This window comes from Tenrec ecaudatus, chromosome 13, assembly GCF_050624435.1.
Source record: "Tenrec ecaudatus isolate mTenEca1 chromosome 13, mTenEca1.hap1, whole genome shotgun sequence".
NCBI classification, from domain to species: Eukaryota; Metazoa; Chordata; class Mammalia; order Afrosoricida; family Tenrecidae; genus Tenrec; species Tenrec ecaudatus.
In genome coordinates this window covers 131,055,251-131,078,122 of record NC_134542.1, presented here as the reverse complement: position 1 = coordinate 131,078,122, position 22,872 = coordinate 131,055,251, and the positions used below count along the sequence as shown (strand labels likewise).

General features: G+C 42.9%; 1 protein-coding gene across 1 annotated transcript; it reads left to right on the top strand.

Annotated features, from left to right (window-relative positions):
• Positions 1-2,271: 2,271 nt before the first annotated feature.
• DDX18 (DEAD-box helicase 18) lies at positions 2,272-21,658 on the top strand. Its single transcript, XM_075530274.1, has 13 exons — positions 2,272-2,460; positions 3,838-4,119; positions 5,517-5,660; positions 6,214-6,349; positions 6,627-6,727; positions 6,843-7,157; positions 9,397-9,536; positions 9,926-10,087; positions 11,657-11,809; positions 12,304-12,417; positions 14,495-14,551; positions 14,861-15,038; positions 16,018-21,658. Exons 1-13 carry the CDS (start codon positions 2,376-2,378, stop codon positions 16,158-16,160), a joined length of 2,010 nt encoding a protein of 669 aa, XP_075386389.1. The 5' UTR covers positions 2,272-2,375; the 3' UTR covers positions 16,161-21,658.
• Positions 21,659-22,872: the final 1,214 nt, after the last annotated feature.

Genomic DNA, 22,872 nt, shown 5'->3' with positions numbered 1-22,872 from the left:
CCTATCCATGGTGCGATTCTAACTCAAGTCTATGTGGGATCTATTGACAACACATCTTTGAAAGGCATAGTGATTGTGTTCATGAGAAAGGGTTCACATGGTTGTGAAGGGGAAAGAATGTAATCAGTATCACTAACTGATACATATAGACACTATGTTCTACTTAGGATACTCTCAACAAAATAAGGGTGGGGGAAATCCCTTGAAAGAAACAGGAAAAAAGTCTGCTTGGATCGCAGGTGTTTCTATCTGAAGCAGGTGCCACTCAAAAACGAACACCAGCAACCCTGCGGTCCCTTTCTGTGACTTCTCTGAAGGGCAGTGATGAAGGGAAATCCTCCCATTGGTACACCTAATTTTGTTAGGAAGGCTACCTGGTCAGATGGGAAATTATACACTGATTCATGAGCTGGTCAATGCTTTGGCTAGGTAATTAGGGAATCGGAAGGACCAGGATGAGAAAATTGGTGACAGGAAGATAAGGAGACGAGGCATATGGATAGACCTCTCTGAAGAGCTCAAAGACATGAATAACCTTGCAGTTCATGTGGTCACCAAAGTATGATGTTGGCAAAGAAGGATTTTATCCATTAAGTGGACAGGATGATGTGTTCTACAGATGCCAGTCACCCCTCTCATTGCCCAATATGCTCATGAAGATATGGCCATGGTGGCAAGGATAGAAGTTATACATGGGCTCAGAAACATGGACTTTCATTTAGGAAGGCACACTTAGCTACCACCACTGCTGTGCATCTTCCAGCAGGAGAAACCAACACTAACCCCCCATTATGGCACCATTCCTCTTGACGATCAGCCAGACGCCTGATGTCAGGTTGATTACCTTGGACTACTACCCATGGGAGGAGCAGAGCTGTGCTCTTATTGGGTAAAACTCACCCTAGACATGGATTTGCCCTCTCTACTCACTATACTTCTGCCAGCACTGCCATCCAGACTTACTGTTATGGATCACAAAATATGTTTCATAAATATGTTTCATAAATCCTAACCTCTATACCTATGATTATAATCCCACTTGAGAATGGGTTGTCTTTGTTATGTTAATGATCCAGGATGCGTGTAAAATGTCGGTTGGCATGTGGCTCTCCCCATCTCTGCTTCTTTCAACTGACTGCCATCAAATCAATTCTGACTCATAGAAACTTGATTGCTTACTCTCTTTTATATCTCAAAAGAAAACATATTTGTAAAAGAATGTGAAATTTCACAATTGATGTATGTATGGATTGTGATAAGTTATATAAGCCCCTAATAAAAATGATTAAAAAATAAAATTGTAAAAAAATGTAAAATTTTAGTTGGGAACACTTGACACTAACCCTGTATCACAAGTCCCACAAAGACAACCTCTTCTCAAATGGGAATATAACCCAGAAGCAGAGGCTCAGAGGAAACAAGGGCCTTCCTCCAGAGGATACCCATCCACCATCATAGCATCTCACTCAGCATTGTTCATTTCCTTCAGTACCATTAGGTCTTGCTCATATGCTACCTCCTGAAACGGCGGAATGGCAACGAGTTCTTTTTGGCAGAGTGACTCTGTATATTCTTTCCATCTTCTTTTGATGCCTCCTACATTTTTTTCTGTAACGTTCTCATACATTTAGAATCGGCTTCTTTAAAATTTATATATTAGCTATATGACTTTATCTTATAGAAAAACAATATATAACTTAGGTTGATGACCTAGTGCATCAATTGTTTATTCAAAATGTATATAATATACTGTGTGTGTATATGTATATATACATATTAATGTAATTCTACTGAATCCTGCAATCAGGTACACAAAAGGACGGAGCCGTGAGAAGCTGGCAGTAATCAGAGTGATAAAAACATTCCTGAAGGAAGACTGTTGGCCCATTCTTCATCTGGAAGCGCTGCTGAAATCTGTTGGCTTTCAGAGACCCTGCTGGTATTTTAAATCCCGGTGACAAAGCTGCCAGCGTGACAAGCCATTACAGGAGACAAACCGACAGGCAAACGGGAGCAGAAAGTCTCATATTTCTCCGGACGAGTAGCTGATGGGTTTGGACGGCCCACCTGGCAAATAGCATTCCAAGACTTCCCTACTAGGTCTCCAAATTCAAGGGTTAAAACTCCCAGTTCACTGTGTCTCAATGTAACCCGCGTGTTAGCTAGACCTCCATGCACTAGGGGGCGCCATAACAACTCGTCCAGCAAGCGTACCAGCGCGAACGCTCCCGGAAGCAGATTTCTCGGTGCCCCCACGTTCTCGAGCCGTAGTTCCGCTTCCGGTTTGGCTAGGAGTGCACGTGCGGCCGGAAAGAAGCAACCTCCTCTGAGAACCCCGGGTGCGGCGCCGGAGTGAAGGGAGTGCCGCCACCATCATGTCTCACCTGCCGATGAAACTCCTGCGCAAGAAGATCGAGAAGCGGAATCAGAAGTTGCGGCAGCGAAACTTAAAGCTACAAGGTGAGACGAGCTGAGCCCCCGGAGGCGGCCATTGCCGTGAAGGCCCGCGCTGCGCCTTTGGTCGGACCGAGCGGCGCCGGGCGAGTAGGTGAAAGCCCCACGTGGCTGGGCTGTGGCGCGAGCAGCGTCCTGGGGAACACGCGCGGTTGTTGGGCGGGGAATGGCTGCCCGGCGCGGCGTCAGGTCAAGTTCGGTACTGCTCACGGACTCCTGCTTTCCGGTAGTTGTACCTCTGGCCTTCGGAGCATCCCTGTCCGCTTACAGGCTTGGAGCAGGAAGCCGCTGAGACTCAGGCAGCGCAGCCGCTTCGGGACACACCTTACACCTGCAACCCGCCTGACCCTGCAACCTCCATCACCCCCTTCACTCTATTTCCATGTAGTCTTTTATTCCTAACAGAACGCTTGTGTTAGCGGAGAACTTTCCCTTCCCGTTGCCTCTCTCGACTTGGGTAGGGCTTGTTTTCAGCATCCAACACAGTCCCTCTGCGCTGAATAGCCTACGTTCCCAACCTAAATTAACAGCGTCTGCATGTTTGTGTCCTGAACAAGTGGCATGCTGAAAGGATTTATAGGAAGGCTAAAGTCATTGGCAGCCCTGATTTCCTGACAGCCTGCCAGTGACACCTTAATTGAGCTTTTGGATAAGATGTAAACTCAGAGGACAATATTGGGAGCAAATGGCTCACCCAATAGATAATCAAAGATTGGGTAATTGAAAGAAAGTATAGAAGAGATGCCTGGTTTGTGGTTTAACTCCTGTTTTTTGGTTTTTCATTGTTTACCTTTTCCTACTGTGCAGTACATTGTCACGCATTACTTATAAGGGTAAATATGGGTAACAATTTGAAGAAATTTTGTTTATGTATTACATAACCTTGCTTTATATAAACAAGGAAACTATTGAATATAAGAAATAGCAATTATGTAAATAAGACATGCATGTCTTTGCTCAGCATTCATGGGAGCCTTAAAAAGTCCGTGGAAAATTTTCCATTATCTTTGCATTCCCATTTTTAAATGAACCCTTTGAAGCCCCTACATATCAGTCATCTGCCTGTCACATATCTGATCTTAAAATGTCTAATAGACAGCTGCCATTGGCTGAACCTATCTGATCTCCTTGAGATTTTCCTGCTTCGTGAGGAGAGCGATAAGTTCCTTTGAAAAGAACTCAGTGCAGGCATTCTTCCTTAAGTGACTCGGTTTTGTTGTACTAAAACACTACAAAGGAGGTGATGGAATTAATAATGTACATGAAGAGGAGGAAAAAGCTAAATAACCAGTTCTGGAAGTCATAGAATTTATCGATTGGTATTTCTGTGTTTCTAACTAACTCGCTTCTTTGTCATAATTATTTTTATTTATTTTTAATCAGGGGCAGCTGGTGCGTGCATATCAGAAGGGCAGAATGGAGATGTGCCTCAGCCAACAGTGGGAGATGAAAAAGATAGAAAATCCTTAAAACCATCTATGAAGATGGGCTTCTCTGGAGCCCAAAATGGAAATGTGTCTAAAGAAACCGTGGAAAATGTAAAAATTAAAAACTCTCCTAAGAAACCTGCTATTTTATCCAATGGGGAAGCAACAACACAACCTCCTAATTCAAAATTGAAAAGGAAGAAAAAGAAAAGAAAAATGGAGGATGCTGCCAGGCCTGGTACTTGATTGTCTTTGAACTTGAAATTGCAGGCATTTTGCTTTTTCCCATTGACAATTAGCAAAAAGTAACGTCTGACTCATAGCAACCCTGTGGGAGCAAGTAAAGCTGCCCCATGAGAGGTTTTAAGGCTGTGGTCTTACAGGTACTGACCACCACATCTTTCTCCTACAGGATAACGGGGAAGAGGGTTTGAACCACCAAGCTTGTGATTAGCAGCCAAGTGCTTACCCACTGTGCCATCATAAACAACATAGAGTGGCAGTGTTTTAGAGGATCCGTTTGCCAACAGGATTATGGAATAATTAACCCTAAAGACATCTGGCTTGGCCTTAGCACCTGTGTGTCCAGGCCTACGCATGTCAAAGATGTTTGCAGTAATTGTTCTTTTATTTACCTCTTCACCTTTTTTTAATAACATAAATTGGTTCCTCTGTAAGGAAATTTGGAAAGAATTTAATTTGTAGGTGTGTGTATCACAGAATGTTAATTTCCAAGTGAGTTGATGAGTTGGATAGTGTTGGGGGTGGGGAGCCTTGTTTATTGTGAAGATGAATGCATTTGATTGAGCCGTGTGAAGGAGTAGGGATTTTGCTTGCCATGGAAACAAGCAAAGTTTCAGAGGTACCACAGGACGTGGCTTAGCCTGCGCCCTGGATCCGCTCTCTGCATCCACTACCGCAGCAAAGTTGAGCAGTGTCAACAACAGCCTGTATGGCTGCAACACCAAAAATAGTTACTGTTTGCTTCTTTACAAAGAAAGTTTGCTGACCTCTAGATTAGAGTATCTTAATCATCTAATGTAAAATAAAGGCTTCATTTTGAAAGGAACTTTGAGCCTTTCTCTTCATGTAGTCTATACATTGCGTGTTAGGAGGAAATGCCTTAACAGGTAGACTAGGGCCTATGCAGATGTAAGAATTCCAGAATTTTATCTAAAGTGTGTTTGTTATAAAGGAGCCCTGGTAGCTATTGTACTGTGAGTTAGGGATTGGGCTGCTAATCACAAGGAAGACCTCTCCTTGGGAAAGAAAACTATGTTGAGGGAAAATGTGATCGGCCATGAAATCAGCTCGAAGTATACCTGTAGCTTATGAACATGTGGTCCTCAGACTGGACCAGTTCCCAAAAGGGAGCCCATGCAGGGAGGAGGCCAGCCTGAGCCCGGGCTACAGTGCTTCCATTCTGCTAGCATCACTAGCTGCCAGAAATGTCAAAACTCAATGTTTGTTGGCAAATCTATTCGTAGTTTTTTTTTTTTTATGGAATCAAATCTTTGAAAAGAATCTTACTAAATCACAGTCAAAATAGGTTTTGAATTCTTAACCTTTTTCATTGTAAATTTGTACGATCTCACTTATTTTAGTAAAATAAATTTTCTTCCATTCAAACCAAAGATATAAAAAAGGCAAAAACTGAAGACACTGACGAGTCTAAAAGCTGTGACATCAAGACTCCGGCAGAAGCAGAAACAAGACTGGAAGAGCCAGATGGTGACGAAGAGGACAATGAATTGCCCAGCCTGCCCCTGGGACTGACGGGTAATTTCCAGAAAGTCTTAGTACTAATATTTTCTTTAAAATGTCAAGCCTCTGGGTCACAAAGTGTGATGTTTCCAAGTGACCTTGAGTGGGAAAAAGTAAATATAAGATGCTTTTATATCTTCCTGTTGTGTTTTCCTTTCACTCGTGGTGCAGTGCTTCAGTTCTGTGTCTGTTTATCCCGTTCCTAATACTTACGCACATACCACGGATCTTGGCAATTGTCGTCATCTTCTGAAGCTCGTTCATAATGTAGTGGGAAAACATGGGCCAAGAAGCCTGGAAGTACTGGCACTTTAAGAAATGCCTCTTCTCCACCCATTTTTCTTTTCTTACCCTGTATGCTGTCTGTTTTTAATTATGATGATAATCTTTGTTACCCTATAGACTGGATGTTTAATTACTATTATATGCCATTGATTGGAGTTTTCAACTTAAGAGGTTGACTACCCAATAGTACTAATCACTTAAGTAACCACAGCCATGGGGTTTTTTTGTTTCGTTTTGTTTTGTTTTTTAAGATTTGCTAACGATGAACTGTTTTTCTGTCTAGGTGCTTTTGAAGATACTTCATTTACTTCACTGGCTAGTCTTGTCAATGAGAACACTCTGAAGTCCATTGAAGAAATGGGCTTTACAAAGATGACTGAAATTCAGCATAAAAGTATCAGGCCACTTCTGGAAGGCAGGTAGGCCTAACATTGGTGCTTGGACGTCTGTGTCTTTATTTTTAAGTCATGTGCTCACTGTGTATTGAAAGCCTTAGGTTATTTACGAAGGTTTGCAGCTAGGTGTTCAGTTCTGTTTTGCCCCATATTATTTCTGAGGAAGGTCAATAATTGACAAAAAGCAGGGCCTTTTTTGTCTTGTAGGCTTGGTACTGTGCACAATAGATATTCTATGTTCTGAAATGTTTGCTGAGTTAGTAAGCTAAATGTCTTTCTTTTTCCCCTTTTTAATGTTTAGGGATCTCCTGGCAGCTGCAAAAACAGGCAGTGGTAAAACGCTCGCGTTTCTCATCCCTGCAGTTGAACTCATTGTTAAGTTAAAATTCATGCCCAGGAATGGTGAGTGTCATGGCTGCTCTTTGTCGTCATCTCATCGCACCTGTATTGTACCTGTTAGCGACTTGTGCTGACAGTGAACGGATTTTGTCTTTAACGACTGCGTTTTGCTTTTTAGGGACCGGCGTTCTTATTCTCTCCCCCACGCGGGAACTGGCCATGCAGACATTTGGTGTGCTGAAGGAGCTAATGACGCACCACGTTCACACGTACGGGCTGATCATGGGGGGCAGTAACAGATCTGCTGAAGCGCAGAAACTTGCTAACGGGATCAACATCATTGTAGCCACGCCAGGCCGCCTCCTGGACCATATGCAGAATACGCCAGGGTTTATGTATAAAAACCTGCAGTGCCTGGTCATTGATGAAGCTGATCGCATTTTGGATGTTGGATTTGAAGAGGAATTAAAGCAAATCATTAAACTTCTGCCAGGTCAGTGTGTAGTGTCTGCTTGTGGCTTGCAAAGTGGAAGTAGGTGAGGACCATTCCTGTATGAAAAGTGTTAAAGTTGTTCCTTAGAGATGGTTTGAAACACATGCATCAGACATGTGAAATAATAAGCCAATTGCTATCGAGCTGATGCTGACTCGGGACAAAGTAGCTAGACCTTTGCTCCATAAGATTTTCAGGCGCCAGACTCCACTGGGCTGCTTCTGGGTGGAGTCAAGCCTCCGGCTTTGGGTTAGTAATTGAGCACCTAACCTTTGCATCACTCAGGGATTTATTGATGCCACTTTAGAGGTTTTGTTGTAAACTGAACAATCTTAGTTATTGTTGCGTCAAACATGTCCAAAGTTTACTCATCATTGATTAAATATGTACACATACTCTCGCTGCTTTAAGTCAATACTGACTCATAGCAGCCCCTGTGGGTTTCTGAGACTAACTATTTCCAAGAGTACAAAGTCCAGTCTCTCTCCCTCAAGGCTGCTGGTAGTTTTGAACTGCTGACCATGAGGATCTCTGCCCAGCATGTAGCAACTACACCACCGAACCCCTGTGTACACATATATTTAAATGTATATGTAGATATCTTTTATTTGGCAAGATCGGTATTCTAGAGGCCAGCTGGATTATTCAGTGTGGCCCTCCAAGGGATACCAGCCCTTTGGAGTTTCCACATAAACAGCTATAACCTCTCTGTGCGTGAGAATTACTGAAAGGCAACCATATCATCTACAGGTAATAGTTTATTTATTTAAGCCTGGTTGTCCTGGCCACTTTGTCTAGTAAACCGTGTTGAATTGAGTGGATAGGGATGTGTTGTGTCTACGTCCCACTCTATAAAGTATTTAGTCTTTATCATTCAGTGAAACGTACTCCCAGTATTCTGTTGGATTTTGTCAAATCATCTGTCTATGTCTCTTCAAATGATCTGATTTCTTTTCAAATAGATTTGTTAATATACTGAATTGATTGAATTTTTAAAATGTTAAACCAAACCTTCATTGAAAGTTACAGTTTCTTTGTGAAGTATCATCCTTTATATGTATTGCTAACGCTTTGGAAACTTGGCATCTCTTGGACTGTAGCTTTCTTACAATGTCATTGTCAGGTTTGAGTTCAGAGTCTCTTTACTATAACAACCACCATAGGTGGGCAGCTTTAAACAACAGATCTTTGTTTTCTTGCCTTCGGGGACCCTACGTCTGATTTAGTGTGTGGCTCTGGGGCAGTGCTCCTCAACCTTCTTAACCGCTGCGACCCTTTAATATGGTTCCGCGTGTTGTGGTGACCCCCCCAACCATAAAATTATTTTCATTGCTACTTCATAACTAATTTTGCTACTGTTATAAATCATAAATCAGGTGACCCCTGTGAAAGGGTCGTTCAACCCCCAGGTTGAGAACCACTGCTCTAGGGGGCACTCCCTGTCCATCTATTTCATATTCTGATTTTGTTACTATGTTCCCTTGAGTTGACTGACTATCCTGTACAGCCATTCTTGGAATCCCTAGGCTTGTAGGGTTGCTTCGCCCTATGTGTGCTTGCGCACGTGTCCACTCTGCTGTTTGTAACTCAGAAGGGGACAGGCTCGTTCTCTGTCAGCTCTAGGGCTTGTCTCCATTCTGTGAGCCCAGAGTTGCTCAGTTTCTTGGTCTCCACCTACCTGACGGTTTCTCTGCTGCTCTTTCTTAACTCGAGCGACGGTTTTAGCCATGCCTTTCAGTGGTGTGGCCTCATTGATACAGCAAAAGACGCAATAGACATAGATACCGGGTTTAGGGTTCCAGTAAATACTGAGTGGAAAGCATTTAACCCGTAATAGGAACAAAGGTGATGCTGGTCCCAAAGAATGAGGATGGGAATGGAATCCTCTGGCTCCTGCCATTGCTAGTTCTCCCTCTATGCTGTGGGCAGTTCACAGTGATGTCGCTGATAGAAGCTTTTGCTTTGGACGCTGTGGAGAGTCCACCAGTATCCCATCTGGGCCTGCAGTTTGACATGGAGCCATTAGTAAAATAGTCTGTTTGGGTTGATTTTTGTTCTTGAGTGAGCTTTAAATAGCAGACCCCACAAGGACCATTTCTTCCACAGTGTCAACTGTGTACCAGAGTTGTAGAATCTATAGTTGGATCCCAGGCATGGTATTTCTACTTGGGGTATTGGGAGCTGTGAGTGATTATTAATCGTTTCTATGGGCTTAGATTATTTTGTGTGTCTCTTTCAGTACGCAGACAGACCATGCTTTTCTCTGCCACTCAAACTCGAAAAGTTGAAGACCTGGCGAGGATTTCTCTGAAAAAGGAGCCTTTGTATGTTGGTGTCGATGATGACAAAGCCAATGCAACCGTGGATGGTCTTGAGCAGGTACTTCCCATCACTGTCTTGACCTCAAAGGCTCTAATTCAGGGGGGAGGGGTATATTGGCTAAATGGATGACTGACTTTAAAGTATGTAAAAGTGAAAAGGACAAAGCTGAATGAAATCGTACTTTGAGATTGAGCCTGTTGCTGGACAGCATCAATAGTCTTGCACCTGCACTCGGGTTTTAGTAATTGATGATTGTAGTAACTGTTGGTGACTGTTGTCCTCTGAAATGCCAAAAGTGCCTTGTTTGAGACTCCATCTTTAAAGTTATGGGGAATCATTTGGGAAGTGCTTAGTTACCATCCAGGCTGCAGTTTTGCTACATGTAGGCTTACACGGTTCTTTAGTCTGATTCATGAAACTGACATTTGTTATCTGTCCACTTCTAGGGATACGTTGTCTGTCCCTCTGAAAAAAGATTCCTTCTGCTCTTTACATTCCTCAAGAAGAACCGAAAGAAGAAACTGATGGTGTTCTTTTCATCCTGCATGTCTGTGAAATACCACTATGAGTTGCTGAACTACATTGATTTGCCTGTCTTGGCCATTCATGTAAGGGATGATGATGGGCTCTTATTCTTGTTTGCAAGCTGTGCTTGCCGAGCTGTGTAGACTGGGCTTTGCAGTAATGCTCCTGCCTGAGAACTTAGTTTTAAGTAGTTTGGGCAGCACTAGGAATTGATCCTGTGTACAGGGAACTGTGCCAAGTGTGGCGGGAAAAGGAGTCAAGTGAGAAATTCCTTCCTCCTTGAGGTGAAATGGAGCAAAAGCAACAGAGTGACCTTTGAAATAAAACAGGTGAACCTCCCACCGCTTAGAATCTCGATCTAGACTTCCCAGAACCAGACTCAAAGTTCTCTCTTTTTTTGATGGTTTTGTTAGCATACAGTTTAATTGCTCAGTCATATTCAGAAGGTGGCCCAGTAATCCCCACAGTCCACTTTAGAACATTTCCTCGCCGTGCTGACTGTTGAGCTCCTGTTCCTGCCCCACCTGCCTCTGTCGTTAGTCCACTTATTGTTAGATTTACTTGTCCTGGATTCCACATGCAGAAAGTCATGCAAAGCGCAAGCAGAAAGCAGCAACAGTGACTAGCCAAACATTGAAAAATCTCCATTAAAAAGCCAAAAATAATAAGCTTTAAATGTGAAGTGTTAAACAACTTTAAAATGAGTCGTTTAACCTAACTACCTGTGCCACAGTCTCTGATAGCAAGGCGAGTCACGTACCTTGACTGCTCAGAGGGAGCTCACTGGCAGCTTGATCCATGTGCAGCCCTGCGTATGGATCTGGGGCTTCCGCTGTCATCCATAGCCTTCTGCAAACTTAGGTATTCCAAATTTAAGCTCTGATGCCATTCCTCCTCACATTTGGATTTTATTACTTAGAGTCCTTGGATCATACTTGCTGGTGTGCTGTTTCAGTGTGGGCGCAGTTGATTGCCTAGACAAGCCTTGAAGACAGCAGGCTATTATTTCAGAGTTGGTTTCTTCACCACACTTGGCTATAGAACCACTTATTCAGAGATCTCTTCTTGAGGGCGAGCAGGGAACATGGCCATGTCATAAATTAATTGTTCTTAGATGGGGGCTAGAATTAAATATAAGGCCCAAATCCATTCTTAGTGTATATGGTTTATACATTTCTCTGGTTCACAGAGATGTCATTATCATTTTACGATAGCATTATAAATCATCCCCTAAGGCACTATTGATAGTTATTGATTTAGCCAATCATACAGAATTTAAAATACTGTTGAGAACAGGAAATTACACAAGCATAGACAGGCTTCAGCTGCGACACATGAATTGTTGACTTGTACAGATTAAACTCAAATGACTAGGTACTATTTAGACCAGTGATTCTCAACCTTCCTAATGCCACGACCCTTTAATACAGTCCCTCATGTTGTAGTGACGTCCAACCACAAAATGAATTTTGCTGGTATTTCATAACTAGTTTTGCTACTGTGTGGATCGGTTGTGAAAGGGTCGTTCGCGCACAGGTTGAGAACCACTGACACAGACCATGGGAATGGGTGATAAGACAAAACTTTAGAACACACTCATTCACAAGGACTAAAAGGTTCTAGCTTTAATAGGTATTTTTATCTTGCTCTAGGGAAAACAGAAGCAGAATAAGCGAACAACCACGTTCTTTCAGTTCTGCAATGCAGACTCTGGCACCTTATTGTGCACAGACGTGGCTGCTCGGGGACTGGACATTCCCGAAGTCGACTGGATTGTTCAGTACGACCCTCCAGATGACCCGAAGGTAATTAGCGTCCTGGGGCTTTCTCTGAAAGTGTTCTACGTGAAAAGATGCACTCCCGTTCTGTTTCCCTTGGGAAGTACCGTATTTCATGCTTGAGAGGTTTTACCCTATAGTTACTCAAGTTTTGTTTTGCTCAGTAACTGAACTACTGAAACAATGGATTGCATGAATTTCCAAATAATCATTTAACCATGTGGGGTAGGAGACCATTTGAAAGATGAAGCGCACTTTATATTCTTTGTATTCGATGAATGATGGCGTTAATGTGACCATCTGTCATTCTTGCTCAATGTTAGCTCTTTTGTAGGTGGGGTGTGCTGAAGGAATTCATGGGAAGCTTTACCAGGAAAGACCTGTGTGGTGCTGCGCTGCAAGGAAGTAGCGCCCTCTGTTGACCCCTCTGCCCTTTACCAGTGCATCTTAGAAATGTAAGGATGTTGTTAAAGTCATATGGGAGTCGTTATTAACTTTGGTGTTTTCCCTTTCCACCAAAGGAGTATATTCATCGTGTGGGCCGAACAGCCAGGGGCTTAAATGGAAGAGGGCATGCCTTGCTCATTTTGCGTCCAGAAGAATTGGGTTTCCTGCGTTACTTGAAGCAATCCAAGGTAAAGATCTTGGCTTGGAAAATCATGCATTGGGAAGAGACTCGTGTGGTGGAAACTGTTTGCTATTGTAGACCACCTTTTGTGCTGTTTGTAGCTGTCGAAGGACCCTGGGTTTGTGTGGTGCTGTTGAAGTGGTTAACGGCAATTTAGCCATTAAAGTGATCTGTATGCGGTGGTGGCCCAGGAGGTGAGGCCGGAAAGACTGGCCACTTGGCTCAGCCTCTCGGTTAGCCAGCAGTGAATGCCTCTTTAGTGTCGGTCTCCATCCATTCCTACAACCTTGTCTCAGGCCTTCTCTTCCCCTTCAAGTTCCTCACTACCTGGTGTGTCTACCTCCTGTCCCTTGCCTTCCCACACTCTGCTCTGCAGCTCTGAATTCTAGTGTTTTCCCTCCTACCTCAGCTGAAGTGTAGGAATCTCCATTCAATTCTGTCTCTTCCTCCTGTCCCTTATTTGTCAACTTTAATGTGTTACCTTTCGCTTAGATAGTTCTTTCCCATTTCAGGACTCAACTGTAAAAAGACTTGACTTCACCCCTCAGTCTATTCCTCTGCCCATGTCTCTGATATGACTACTGCCTGTTGCCTTTCATCAGTCTGTCTTTTTGGAAAAGTAGTTCTCATTTTCCTAAACAAACTCTTCCTCAATCTCCGGTACACCCTAATCTCACATTCACCTCATTCCATTCCATTAAAACTGAATTCTTCAGGTTTATCCATGGCGTTTTTGTTGCTGAATTTTGTAAACATTTGTCAAGCCTATTGTCTTTGAATTTTCCTCCTTACTCTGGCCCAATATAACCAGATGGATGTCCTTGACCTTTACTAAGCTACATACTGGTCCCTGAAATTTCCCTGTGGTCATGGCATGTTTTCTCTAGAATGTCCTTTGCCCAATTGTCTAGAATGTTTCCATTTGAGTTAGGTATTGTCTCTACTAAGAAGCATTCTTGCTACCTCTCCTCCTTATTCCCTCAGCACCTGGTACTCATCGATTTAGGCCTTCTTCACTCCTCTGTCTACTCCGTAGACTGCATGCTCTCAGGCGCAAGAGACCAACACCTAGTACCTGTTTCTAGTGTCCAGTAAATAATACCTGGCAGTGGATCCTTCCTGTCGATCTTGGTAGTCCCGGGGATTGGGGGTCTTGGGCCAGCTTGCCTGCTAACTAGAAGCTTCAGGATTCTTAATATCCAAATGCTGCCGTAATAGACAGACTATGACTTTAAGGACACATTTGTGTTCTCGGTGTAGGAGGCTGTGAGTCTGAATTCAGGGGAGCCGCTAAGTGCAGCCATCAGTCCTTGGGTGATCTCCACATGGCTTTTATCTCCCACCTTGGTCCTCTGCCCATTTGTGATTAGTCTCCTCTATACTTCCCAAGCCATTAGATTTTGGTTTAATCAGGATTATGCTTTTCTTACTAGGTGCCTTTGAGTTGGTTCCTAGTGAGTTTATGTACAACAGAGCAAAATACTGTCCAGTCCTGTGTCATCTTCATAATAGTTCTTGGGTTTCAGCCCCTTGTTAAAGCCACTGCATTGTTCTGGTGGGGTAGTGGGTCACACATCGAGCTGCTAATCACTTGGTCAGTAGTTCGAAACCTGTGCAACTCTGTGGAAGAAGCAACTTTCCACTCTTTTGAGAGTTAGTTTTGGAAACACATAAGGGGGCAGTTTTACGTTGTCCAGTAGGGTTAATCTGAGTTGGAATTGACTCAGTGGCTATGAGTTTTTCATCAGGATCGTAGAGATCCTATTTTAGACACCTTCCCCCCCCCCCCCCCCCAAAAAAAAAAGGCTTTCTTGGCTCATTGTTCCAATTCTCCCCTTTTAAGCAGAAAGAAATTTGCACTCCCTGGCATGCTTTATGTGGCCTCTGAGACACTAGAAGGAACAGATTTTCATGACTGACTATCCCAGGGAATTCCATAGGCCTGGTTGTAATTTCTGGCCTACAGTGTCCCTGGGCTGCATTGACACCACCACTGCCTGGGCTTTCTGCATGCTGTCTGGAAGTTTTAGTGTTGACCCACTCACTCTACTTAGTTCCCTAATCTTCGTATTTTTCTTTTGTAGGTTCCACTGAGTGAATTTGAGTTTTCCTGGTCCAAAATTTCCGATATTCAGTCTCAGGTATGAGTGTATTCCCCAGCTTCCTTCCTGAGCACTGTCCTCTGAGTTGCCCCTTTCAGAGACTGAAGAATTTGGACTGATCTTTGCGTTCACTTCTGTGCCCACTGCTGTGTCTCAACCCGTGCCTTACAAGAACTGTGGCTTGTTATTAGAAGCATGATTTTGGAAATACCCCAAAGCCTGGCACATGTACCATGGAAGAAATATTTTCTGAGGGATAATTTTGTTCTATAATACATGAAAACTGCATGTTTAATGTAAATGGTAATTTTTTAATGTTATTAATGCCAATGTTTCTTTCCATTTCAGCTTGAAAAACTTATTGAAAAGAACTACTTTCTTCATAAGTCAGCCCAGGAAGCATACAAGTCATATATTCGAGCATATGATTCTCACTCTTTGAAACAAATCTTTAATGTTAATAGTTTAAATTTGCCTCAAGTGGCTCTGTCATTTGGTTTTAAGGTGCCTCCTTTTGTTGATCTGAGTATCCTTTTTTCTGTTACGAGGTCATTCAGGAACGACAGGATTACAGTTTGACAGAGGAGACTGGTCAGAGCATTGGGGTTGGTGCCCTGTGGCTGAGAACTAGGTTCTGGTACTCAAATGTCTGTGTGTCCACGTGAGCCCAGGGCGGAGCTAGCAAAGACAGAGTTGAAATATAGGGGGAGGGGATTTCCAGGAAGAGGACTGCTCAACAGCCATAGTGGCACCATCTAGTTCTGGTCTCGGGGTATGGAGACTGGCGTTTGCATTTTCATAAGCCCATTGAATGAATTCTTTCCACGTGTTTTGATTGTCATCACTACTATTTATTCTGGACCGAGAAAGACCAATAGTTGCACTTAGATGACCACACACCAGTGTAGAGTGTGGAACATTGTCTTAAGTGTAATTGTAAGCTTTTGTCCAGCCTATTGTCAGTGCCAGTAGGGCCTGGTGTTCCTTAAGAGCATGGCCCTTAGTCCCTAGGCCCAACAACATTCCATCAGTTACGTCCGGGTTTTCCTAACTTTGCCCCCTTTGTGTTCTACCACATTCGTGGATATATTCGCAGCAAAGGTAAATAGCCATGAACAAATATCTTCTGTCAGATCTACATATTTGAGGGTATAGTTGCACTCCCACACTTGTTTGTGTAGGTAAGCATCCACTCAAAAGATCAACATAGACCACCGGGTTCTGCGTTTTTCATCAATGTCTTGATCGATTATTTTTTGGTGTCACGTTTGGAGGAAATTATGCAACGTGACTTTATACTTGTCATTGTAGTCCACAGTGATGTGACTGCTCCTGATTTTCGGGTATTTTATTGCTGACCCTTATGATTTCACTCATGTTCCCTACATTGCTGGGGCCGGGCTGCAGCAGAAGGGCGAACGGGGGCGTGTTTGTTGCTCGGTGCGGGTGTTGGATTGCAGTTCATGTTCTGTCTATTGCTTGATTTCCTTAACATTCACCTTCAGATGTGAACAGCAATGAAGGCAAACATAAAAAACGAGGAGGAGGTGGTGGATTCGGCTACCAGAAAACCAAAAAGTTCGAAAAGTCCAAGATCTTTAAGAATATCAGCAAGAAATCATCTGACAGCAGGCAGTTCTCACACTGAAGACACAACTTCCTTCTCTTGAATAACTGCCCCGAATGGATGTTCATGACCTTGATCTAACCAGGAACTCTTGTAGCCGTAAGGATTTGAACTGATTTGTCAGAAGTTTAAATTGTAAGGCCATTGGACTGACTTCCAGCAAATCCTTTTTTGTGGGGGGTGGGGGTAGGAATGGGTTTGGGTTCGCCATGGTCAAAGAAAGGGAATATTTTTGGTCTTCAACCAATGATAAAATAATTTCTTTTAAATATTTCCCCCTCAAATGTACATGTCACTATTGGGTGTAATTCTGTGCCTCTCTTTCCCCTTGGGGGCGTGGCTGTGCTAACTGCTGTGAAAGGCCAAGCAGGTGGCACTGTGATAGACTGAAAGTGTTCCCAGTTTAATTTTTGGTTTGGACTATTGGTTGTACCTTAATAGTTGTTGATCTTTCTTGAAAGGCAGGGGACTTGAGGGAAATCACCTAAGGGATTACCTTAGGTAAAAAATGGTGGTGATTTTCTATATTGCTAATATATTTTTTAATGAACTTTTTTTTATTATTATTATTTTGAAGAAAGTGCCCTCACTGTTCATGATTTTGGAGGGCCGGGGGCCTGGGATTTGGGAGCCTTGTTAATCCCATGTGGGTGTAGTCTTCTTCCCATTGTGTTCATAATTAGTAGTTAGCAAAGACAAAAAGGATGATACTCATTTCGAAGTAGAGCTGTTCGTGGTGGGTTCGATTTTGACAAACCATTTTGATTCTACAGAATACTTAGAAGACCTGGTCAGCTCTCAGGTGGCTGAATGTCAGCTACTGCTCAGCATGGATTAATGCTGTTAACTTTAAGAGAAAACCGCTCTTCCAGATCCAGGAAGCAAAAAACAAATTTGCTGTGTGGTTAAGTTGAATCGGTCAGAAAAAGTAGCAAAATCCAGTGGTTTCCCCATATTTTTACTCCCGGAGCTTTTGATGCTACTGTTCTTCTGTGCCTCACTAACGCCAAACTAGCTCCATTTGACAGCAGCCCAACCGGAGTTGCTGGCTTTGTGCACTGTGCTTGTACGTTCCTTCAGAGCCCTGTGAAATAGAGCCGCCGCGGCTACCATGGACATTGACGAGAACCTCGGCTAAGGGAAATGTCTGATGAGCCTGCTACAGTGGGGACAGCCTGCCATTCTAATCTGGGCCTAGCTATCGGGTGCCTGCCTTGGCTGCCTGGGATCGTCATTCTTGGCACTTAGTAACTTCTCCCTAGTAACTTTGGTTCAGAAATCGTGTTTGAGAAAATTCACAGAAGCAAAGGGAAAACTAGCTAATCACTGAACAGGTCTAAACACTTGGTATTTTGATATATGATGTTTTTTCTGCGTGTCTTCACTTTTTAAAAAGAGCTAGAATCATCCTTCATTGTGTTACCGCCTTGTGTCAGGTCCCATGTTGGTAAATAATTGTGTTTATGAATATGCTTTTTCAGTCCATGCCTGGTTTGGTTTGGTTGTTCCTAGATTCTTGGTTGTCTGCTCCAACCTGTTTTTTCCCTACTCATCCCCTTGACTCTATTTGTCTCCCATACTGCTGAGAATTTGAGAGAGTCAGGTATGTTAGTCTGGGTAAATTGGAGAAACAAATCCACAGAAAGTCACTTAATGTAAGAGACTTTTATATAAAGGGTAAGTGTACATTCAGAAAGCATCCCAACTCGGTGCTGTCCAACATTAGCCCATATGTCCTACACCAATTTACAAAGCCCTCAATCTCAGAAAATACATGCAATGACGTCGACTGCCGGAAGAAAGCCAAATCAGTGAGCATGTAAGCATCTCAGCATACACAGGGCTGCATCAGGGTAGGTCCATGTAGCTTCTCAGGGGTGTCTTGCAGGAAGTCAGCATTGCCAGCTGAAGCAGGAAACTGGCTGAGGCAGCTGCACCCTGGTCCGGCCATCCGAATGCAAGAGACCCACTGAGCCATTTATTGCTCCTCCCTTCAATTAATCCCACATGTGTTGTATTGGCCTGATTTGGCCCAATAAACCTTAACTATCTCATCTGGGCATGAAGGAAGAAACAACTATTTCACACAGCATAAGTGAATCAAGTTTCCAGAGTTTTTTAATAGAAAATTACCAACAAACTGGAAACACACTTGGCCTACGTTAATCGCTTAACGTTTCAGTGGCCTCTCGTGCCAGTGGCCCAGGAATCAGATTGAGTACCTGAGTGAGGGGTCGGGGGATAAGAGCCCTTAGCTTCTCGGGTAACAGCTGAGCTGCATCTGGGATTTTGGCTAGATGAGTGGCTGGTGTCACGTGTATGAAAGTTACATAGTGGGTAAGGAAGCAGATCCAAACTTTTGGAACCTCTGATTGGTAAGTTTGAAACCACCGGCAGCTCCTTGGCAGAAAGACTGGGCTTTCCACTGGTAAACTCAGTCTTGGAATTCCACAGGGCTGGCTGTGAGCATGGACTCTGACATCGTTTGGTTTGGGTTGGGGCTGCAAGTGCTAATTAAATAGGACTAAGTCCATGTGGCCTTGCGTGTTAGCCTGCTGACCTCAAAATAGTGCAAACCAACTAGTCATTTTCCAGATAAACAATGAGGCTGACTATATAAAAGATTTTACCCTCGTAAATTGGGTAGAACCACTATGTGGTGGTGGTGAACTTCATCTTCAGTAACCTGGCCAGGACCACTTTATTGTGTAATAGTCTAGGTACTTTAGAGAAACAAATACACAGAAACTCATGTAGAGAGTTTTTTACATAGGTTGTGTGCATCAAGGAAACATCCAAACCCAGTGCTGCCCAAACCCAGAATCCAACATAACCCATGTGTCCAACACCAGACCGCAAAGTCGTCCTCCATCTCACAAAGCACACACAACTATGCCAACTGCCGGAGGGAAGCCAAGTCAGTGAACATGTAAGCATCTCAGCGCAAGGCTTACCAAGCCATTTATCACTCCGCCCTTTGATTAATCCCACATGTTTTATCAGCCAGGTTGGCACAATAACTGACATTGGTTCTGAACTAACATGAGCCTTTGGAAGGATGCTGTCCTGATTTTACAGTGAGGAAGCAGAAGCTCTCACCTGCCTCAATACCCAGTGCAGTGCTGGTAGCCCAAAGGTAGGCACTTGCCTCCAGGGAGTTTTAGTGGCTCAGTAATAGTGTTCTAGAGTCCCTGTTAAAGGTAGGCAACTTTTTCTACCACATTTACTTATGCACCCATTTTTTCTTCAGCAATCTTGTCAGGAAGGTGAATATCACAGAAAAAAGTGTTCTTGTGTTGATGGTGTACTTGTGTAGAGGCCCAATGTCTGTCTGTTGCCTTAATATAAATATATGTACATAGATCTATTTCCCTATTATATATAAATATATTTACATATATACATGGCCTGTATTTAGACCTCTATAAATACCCTTGCCTCCCAGTTCTTTCCTCTAGTTCCTTTACTTTCCTCTTGTCCAACTATCATGTTCAGCCTTCATTTGGGTTTCAGTAGTTTCGGTTACATGGCCCTGGATCAAGCCCTACCAAGTATCCTACACACTCCATACCATCGAGTTTAGACCACTTTGTTGTCCCCTTTTCCCTGGATTTGTTAACACCCACTTCCTATCCCCCTGCCTCCCCCTCTCCTGTGTCCCCCAAGGAACAATTGGTCCTGTTGTTTTCTCCTCCAGATTGTTTATCTCACCTATCTTATCTAGGTAGACATGCAGAGACATAATCACAAAAACAAGACAGAGCTAAACAACATAAGAAAACAGACAAAGAAAAATCTATTAACAGTTCCGAGTCTGTTGACCTTTATGAGTGCTTTCCAATCCAGTCTGATGGGGTGCCATGCCCTGCCGCACAGTCTTATTTTTGATATTCCCCAGAGATGTCATTGCTTTGCTCCCCTTGTTGCTCCATTGCACGCCCATAGTGTTTTGCCCCAGTGTGATGGGGTCAGGTCGGGCACAATTCCCACACTGTGTCTCCATTGTTGTCCCCCATAGCACTGTAGGTCAGTGAAGAACATCGTGTCTGTGTCTCATGGTGGGGCTGGTCCTATGGTCCTCCCTGCATTGGCTGCTCTGAGCAGGAATATCGTCTTTGGGGGTTGGTAGGCCAGGATACTCTGGACAGTCTTGTATAATTGTGTCCATAATTTTTGGAGCAATATTTCTCAGTCAAGTGTTAACTCTCTGTAGCTTTTTGAGACTACCAGACTTTTCCAAAGTACAGAATGCCTGTTTAAGTCCTTTGCCCATTTTTAATTGGGTTATTTGGCCTTTCGTTGCATTTTGAGAGTTCTTCATTATTGTATAAGTAAAATGAGATGCCACTTCACCCATACTATGATGCCAATTATCTGAGAAGAAAAAAATTGGGAGAATAGAGAAATTGGAGGCTTCATGTGTTGCCGTTGGGATTGTAAAGTGGTGCAGCCACTCTGGGAAACACTATGGTCATCCCCCAAAAGTTAGACATGCTTAGACCTAGCATGTTGTGGCCCAACAATTCCTTCCCTGGGTTTGTACCCAAAATAATTTAAAAGAAGGACTCAAATGAATATTTGTACATCTGTGTTCATTACAATGCTACTTGCAGTAGTAAAAAGATAGAACTAGCTGAAGTGCCCATCAACAGATGAATGGATAAATGAAACACAGCATATACTATTGTCTTGGGCTCGGTTCTCTAAAGAAGTAAAACCAGTGAAGTTTAAATATGGGATATATGAATGTATATATGTATATATACACACACACAAACAGGTTTATATCAAGGAAAGCCCTCACCCAGTTGTAGAGGTAAGAAAGTTCTAAGACCATGGCAGATGGTAGACTGGAAAGGTGCTTCTGACTCATGTCGGGCTGATGAACCAGGTCCTATAGCAAACTGCTGGCCCCAGAGGTGAATAATCCAGTGTCAGCAGGTACAAGGATAAGTGGCTGAAGACTCCCAAGGTTCACAAATCAGGCTCTGCCTGCAGATGTGAATAAACCCAAGTGTGTGAGGTAAGCTGATAGATTGCTGATGAGTCCAGGATCAGCAGACAATGCAAACATGGATGGAACTAGGTGAGAACTGTCAAACCATGGAGAACCCCAACCCGCACAAGTTGACACAAAGCCTTTTTTAACAGACGTATAATGGAATTTTATTCAAACCTAAAGAGAAATGATGTTCTGAGACATTACAACATGGATTATGCTAAGTGAAAAAAAGTCCGTCATAAAAGGAAAAATGTTGTGTTATCTGAAATCCAGGATAGGCCATTCTCTAGAGATCAAAATGTGTTAGGGTTGCCAGGGCTGGGTGGGAGGGAAAGAGAGGGATTACTACTAAAGGAAGACAGTTTCTATTAAGAGTGATGTAAATGGGTAATAGTGATCATTATCACAGCACAGTGAATGTAATTAATGTTCCTGAATTGTATCTATAAAAGGGATTAAAATGGAAACCATTTTCTATATTCATAATATAAAATAAAAAGATAATTCTTGCAAATAATGTTTTTATTTTCCTTTTCAAACATTCTGACTCCAAAACTCACTGCCACAGAGTCAATTCCAACTGACAGCAGCCCTGCAGGACAGAGTAGAACTGCCCCTGCGGGTCTCCCAGACTAAACGTCCATGGGTGTAGAAAGCTTCATCTTTCTCCATGTAGTTAGCAGCCCAGTGCATAAAGCACTAGGCCACATCTTAAAAGAATCAGAATACTGAATGACAAGGACAGAAAGTTCATAAAAAAATAGAATGGAAAGATCAAGAAAAATTCCTATGACCTTTGTGAAGAAATATTGTTATATAGCTAATTTTTTATTCAGGATTTTATTCAGCTACTTATTTAACATTTTATTGTGATTCAGGTGACCACTTACATAGCAAATTACCTCGCTAGTCAATGGCTCATGTACATTGTTCCATGACAATGCTTGCAGTCCCCACCTCCACGCAATGTGCCAGTACTCCATTTCCGACTTGTATTCATCTCGCTCCCCTGTCCCTTCCTCTCATTTTGCCTTTGGCTTGTGTCTCTGATAGTGGATTGTTCAGGGGACTCCATACTTCACATGGTTTTTTATAGTCTTGTCTCTCCAGGACTGGATGAGGGTCTCTGGAAGTGTCTTCAGGTTCATAAAAGGTTTTCTCAACACAGGCATCTCAGGGTCTCGTGTTTTTATGACCAGTAAGTCTGGTCTTTCCCCCTTCCCCTTGACTATAAATGTTGTTTTTGTGTTGTTGTTTTTTTTTTTTAACTCATTGTAACTGGGTCCTTGTGGTCTTGGTGAGAGTAGTCAGTAATGATGGTCAGGCACCATCTATTTCTTCTGATCTCAGGTTACAGGATGCAATGATTCATGTGGGCTTATTAGTCCTTTGGACTCATTGCTTCTGTGAATTTTCATTTTACTTCATTCTCCTATACTCCAGGCAGGGAGAAACCACAATTTCCTTTTTAGATGGTCCCTCAAAAGTGTGTAAGACCTAGACACTACTCACAAGATTAAGATATAAAGCCTTGCCTTTATGAACTATGCTTTGACAGTTGACTAGATGGCACCTGAAGGTAGGGTCCTTGGCCTTATGTCCGGTAGTTCATATGTCTAATGTCCCAATATATAAGTATTTTCTATAACTGCACATCCACTCATGTACAAGTAATATTTGCAAATATGCATGTACAAATATATACCACAATACCTATATATGAATGCAGGT

Coding starts and splice junctions, on each gene's coding strand:
- DDX18 (XM_075530274.1), top strand. CDS start 2,376: ATGTCTCACCTGCCGATGAAACTCCTGCGCAAGAAGATCGAGAAGCGG. Junction 6,728..6,842: donor AAAATTCATGCCCAGGAATG/GTGAGTGTCATG, acceptor TTTGCTTTTTAG/GGACCGGCGTTCTTATTCTC. Junction 14,552..14,860: donor TTTCCGATATTCAGTCTCAG/GTATGAGTGTAT, acceptor TTTCCATTTCAG/CTTGAAAAACTTATTGAAAA.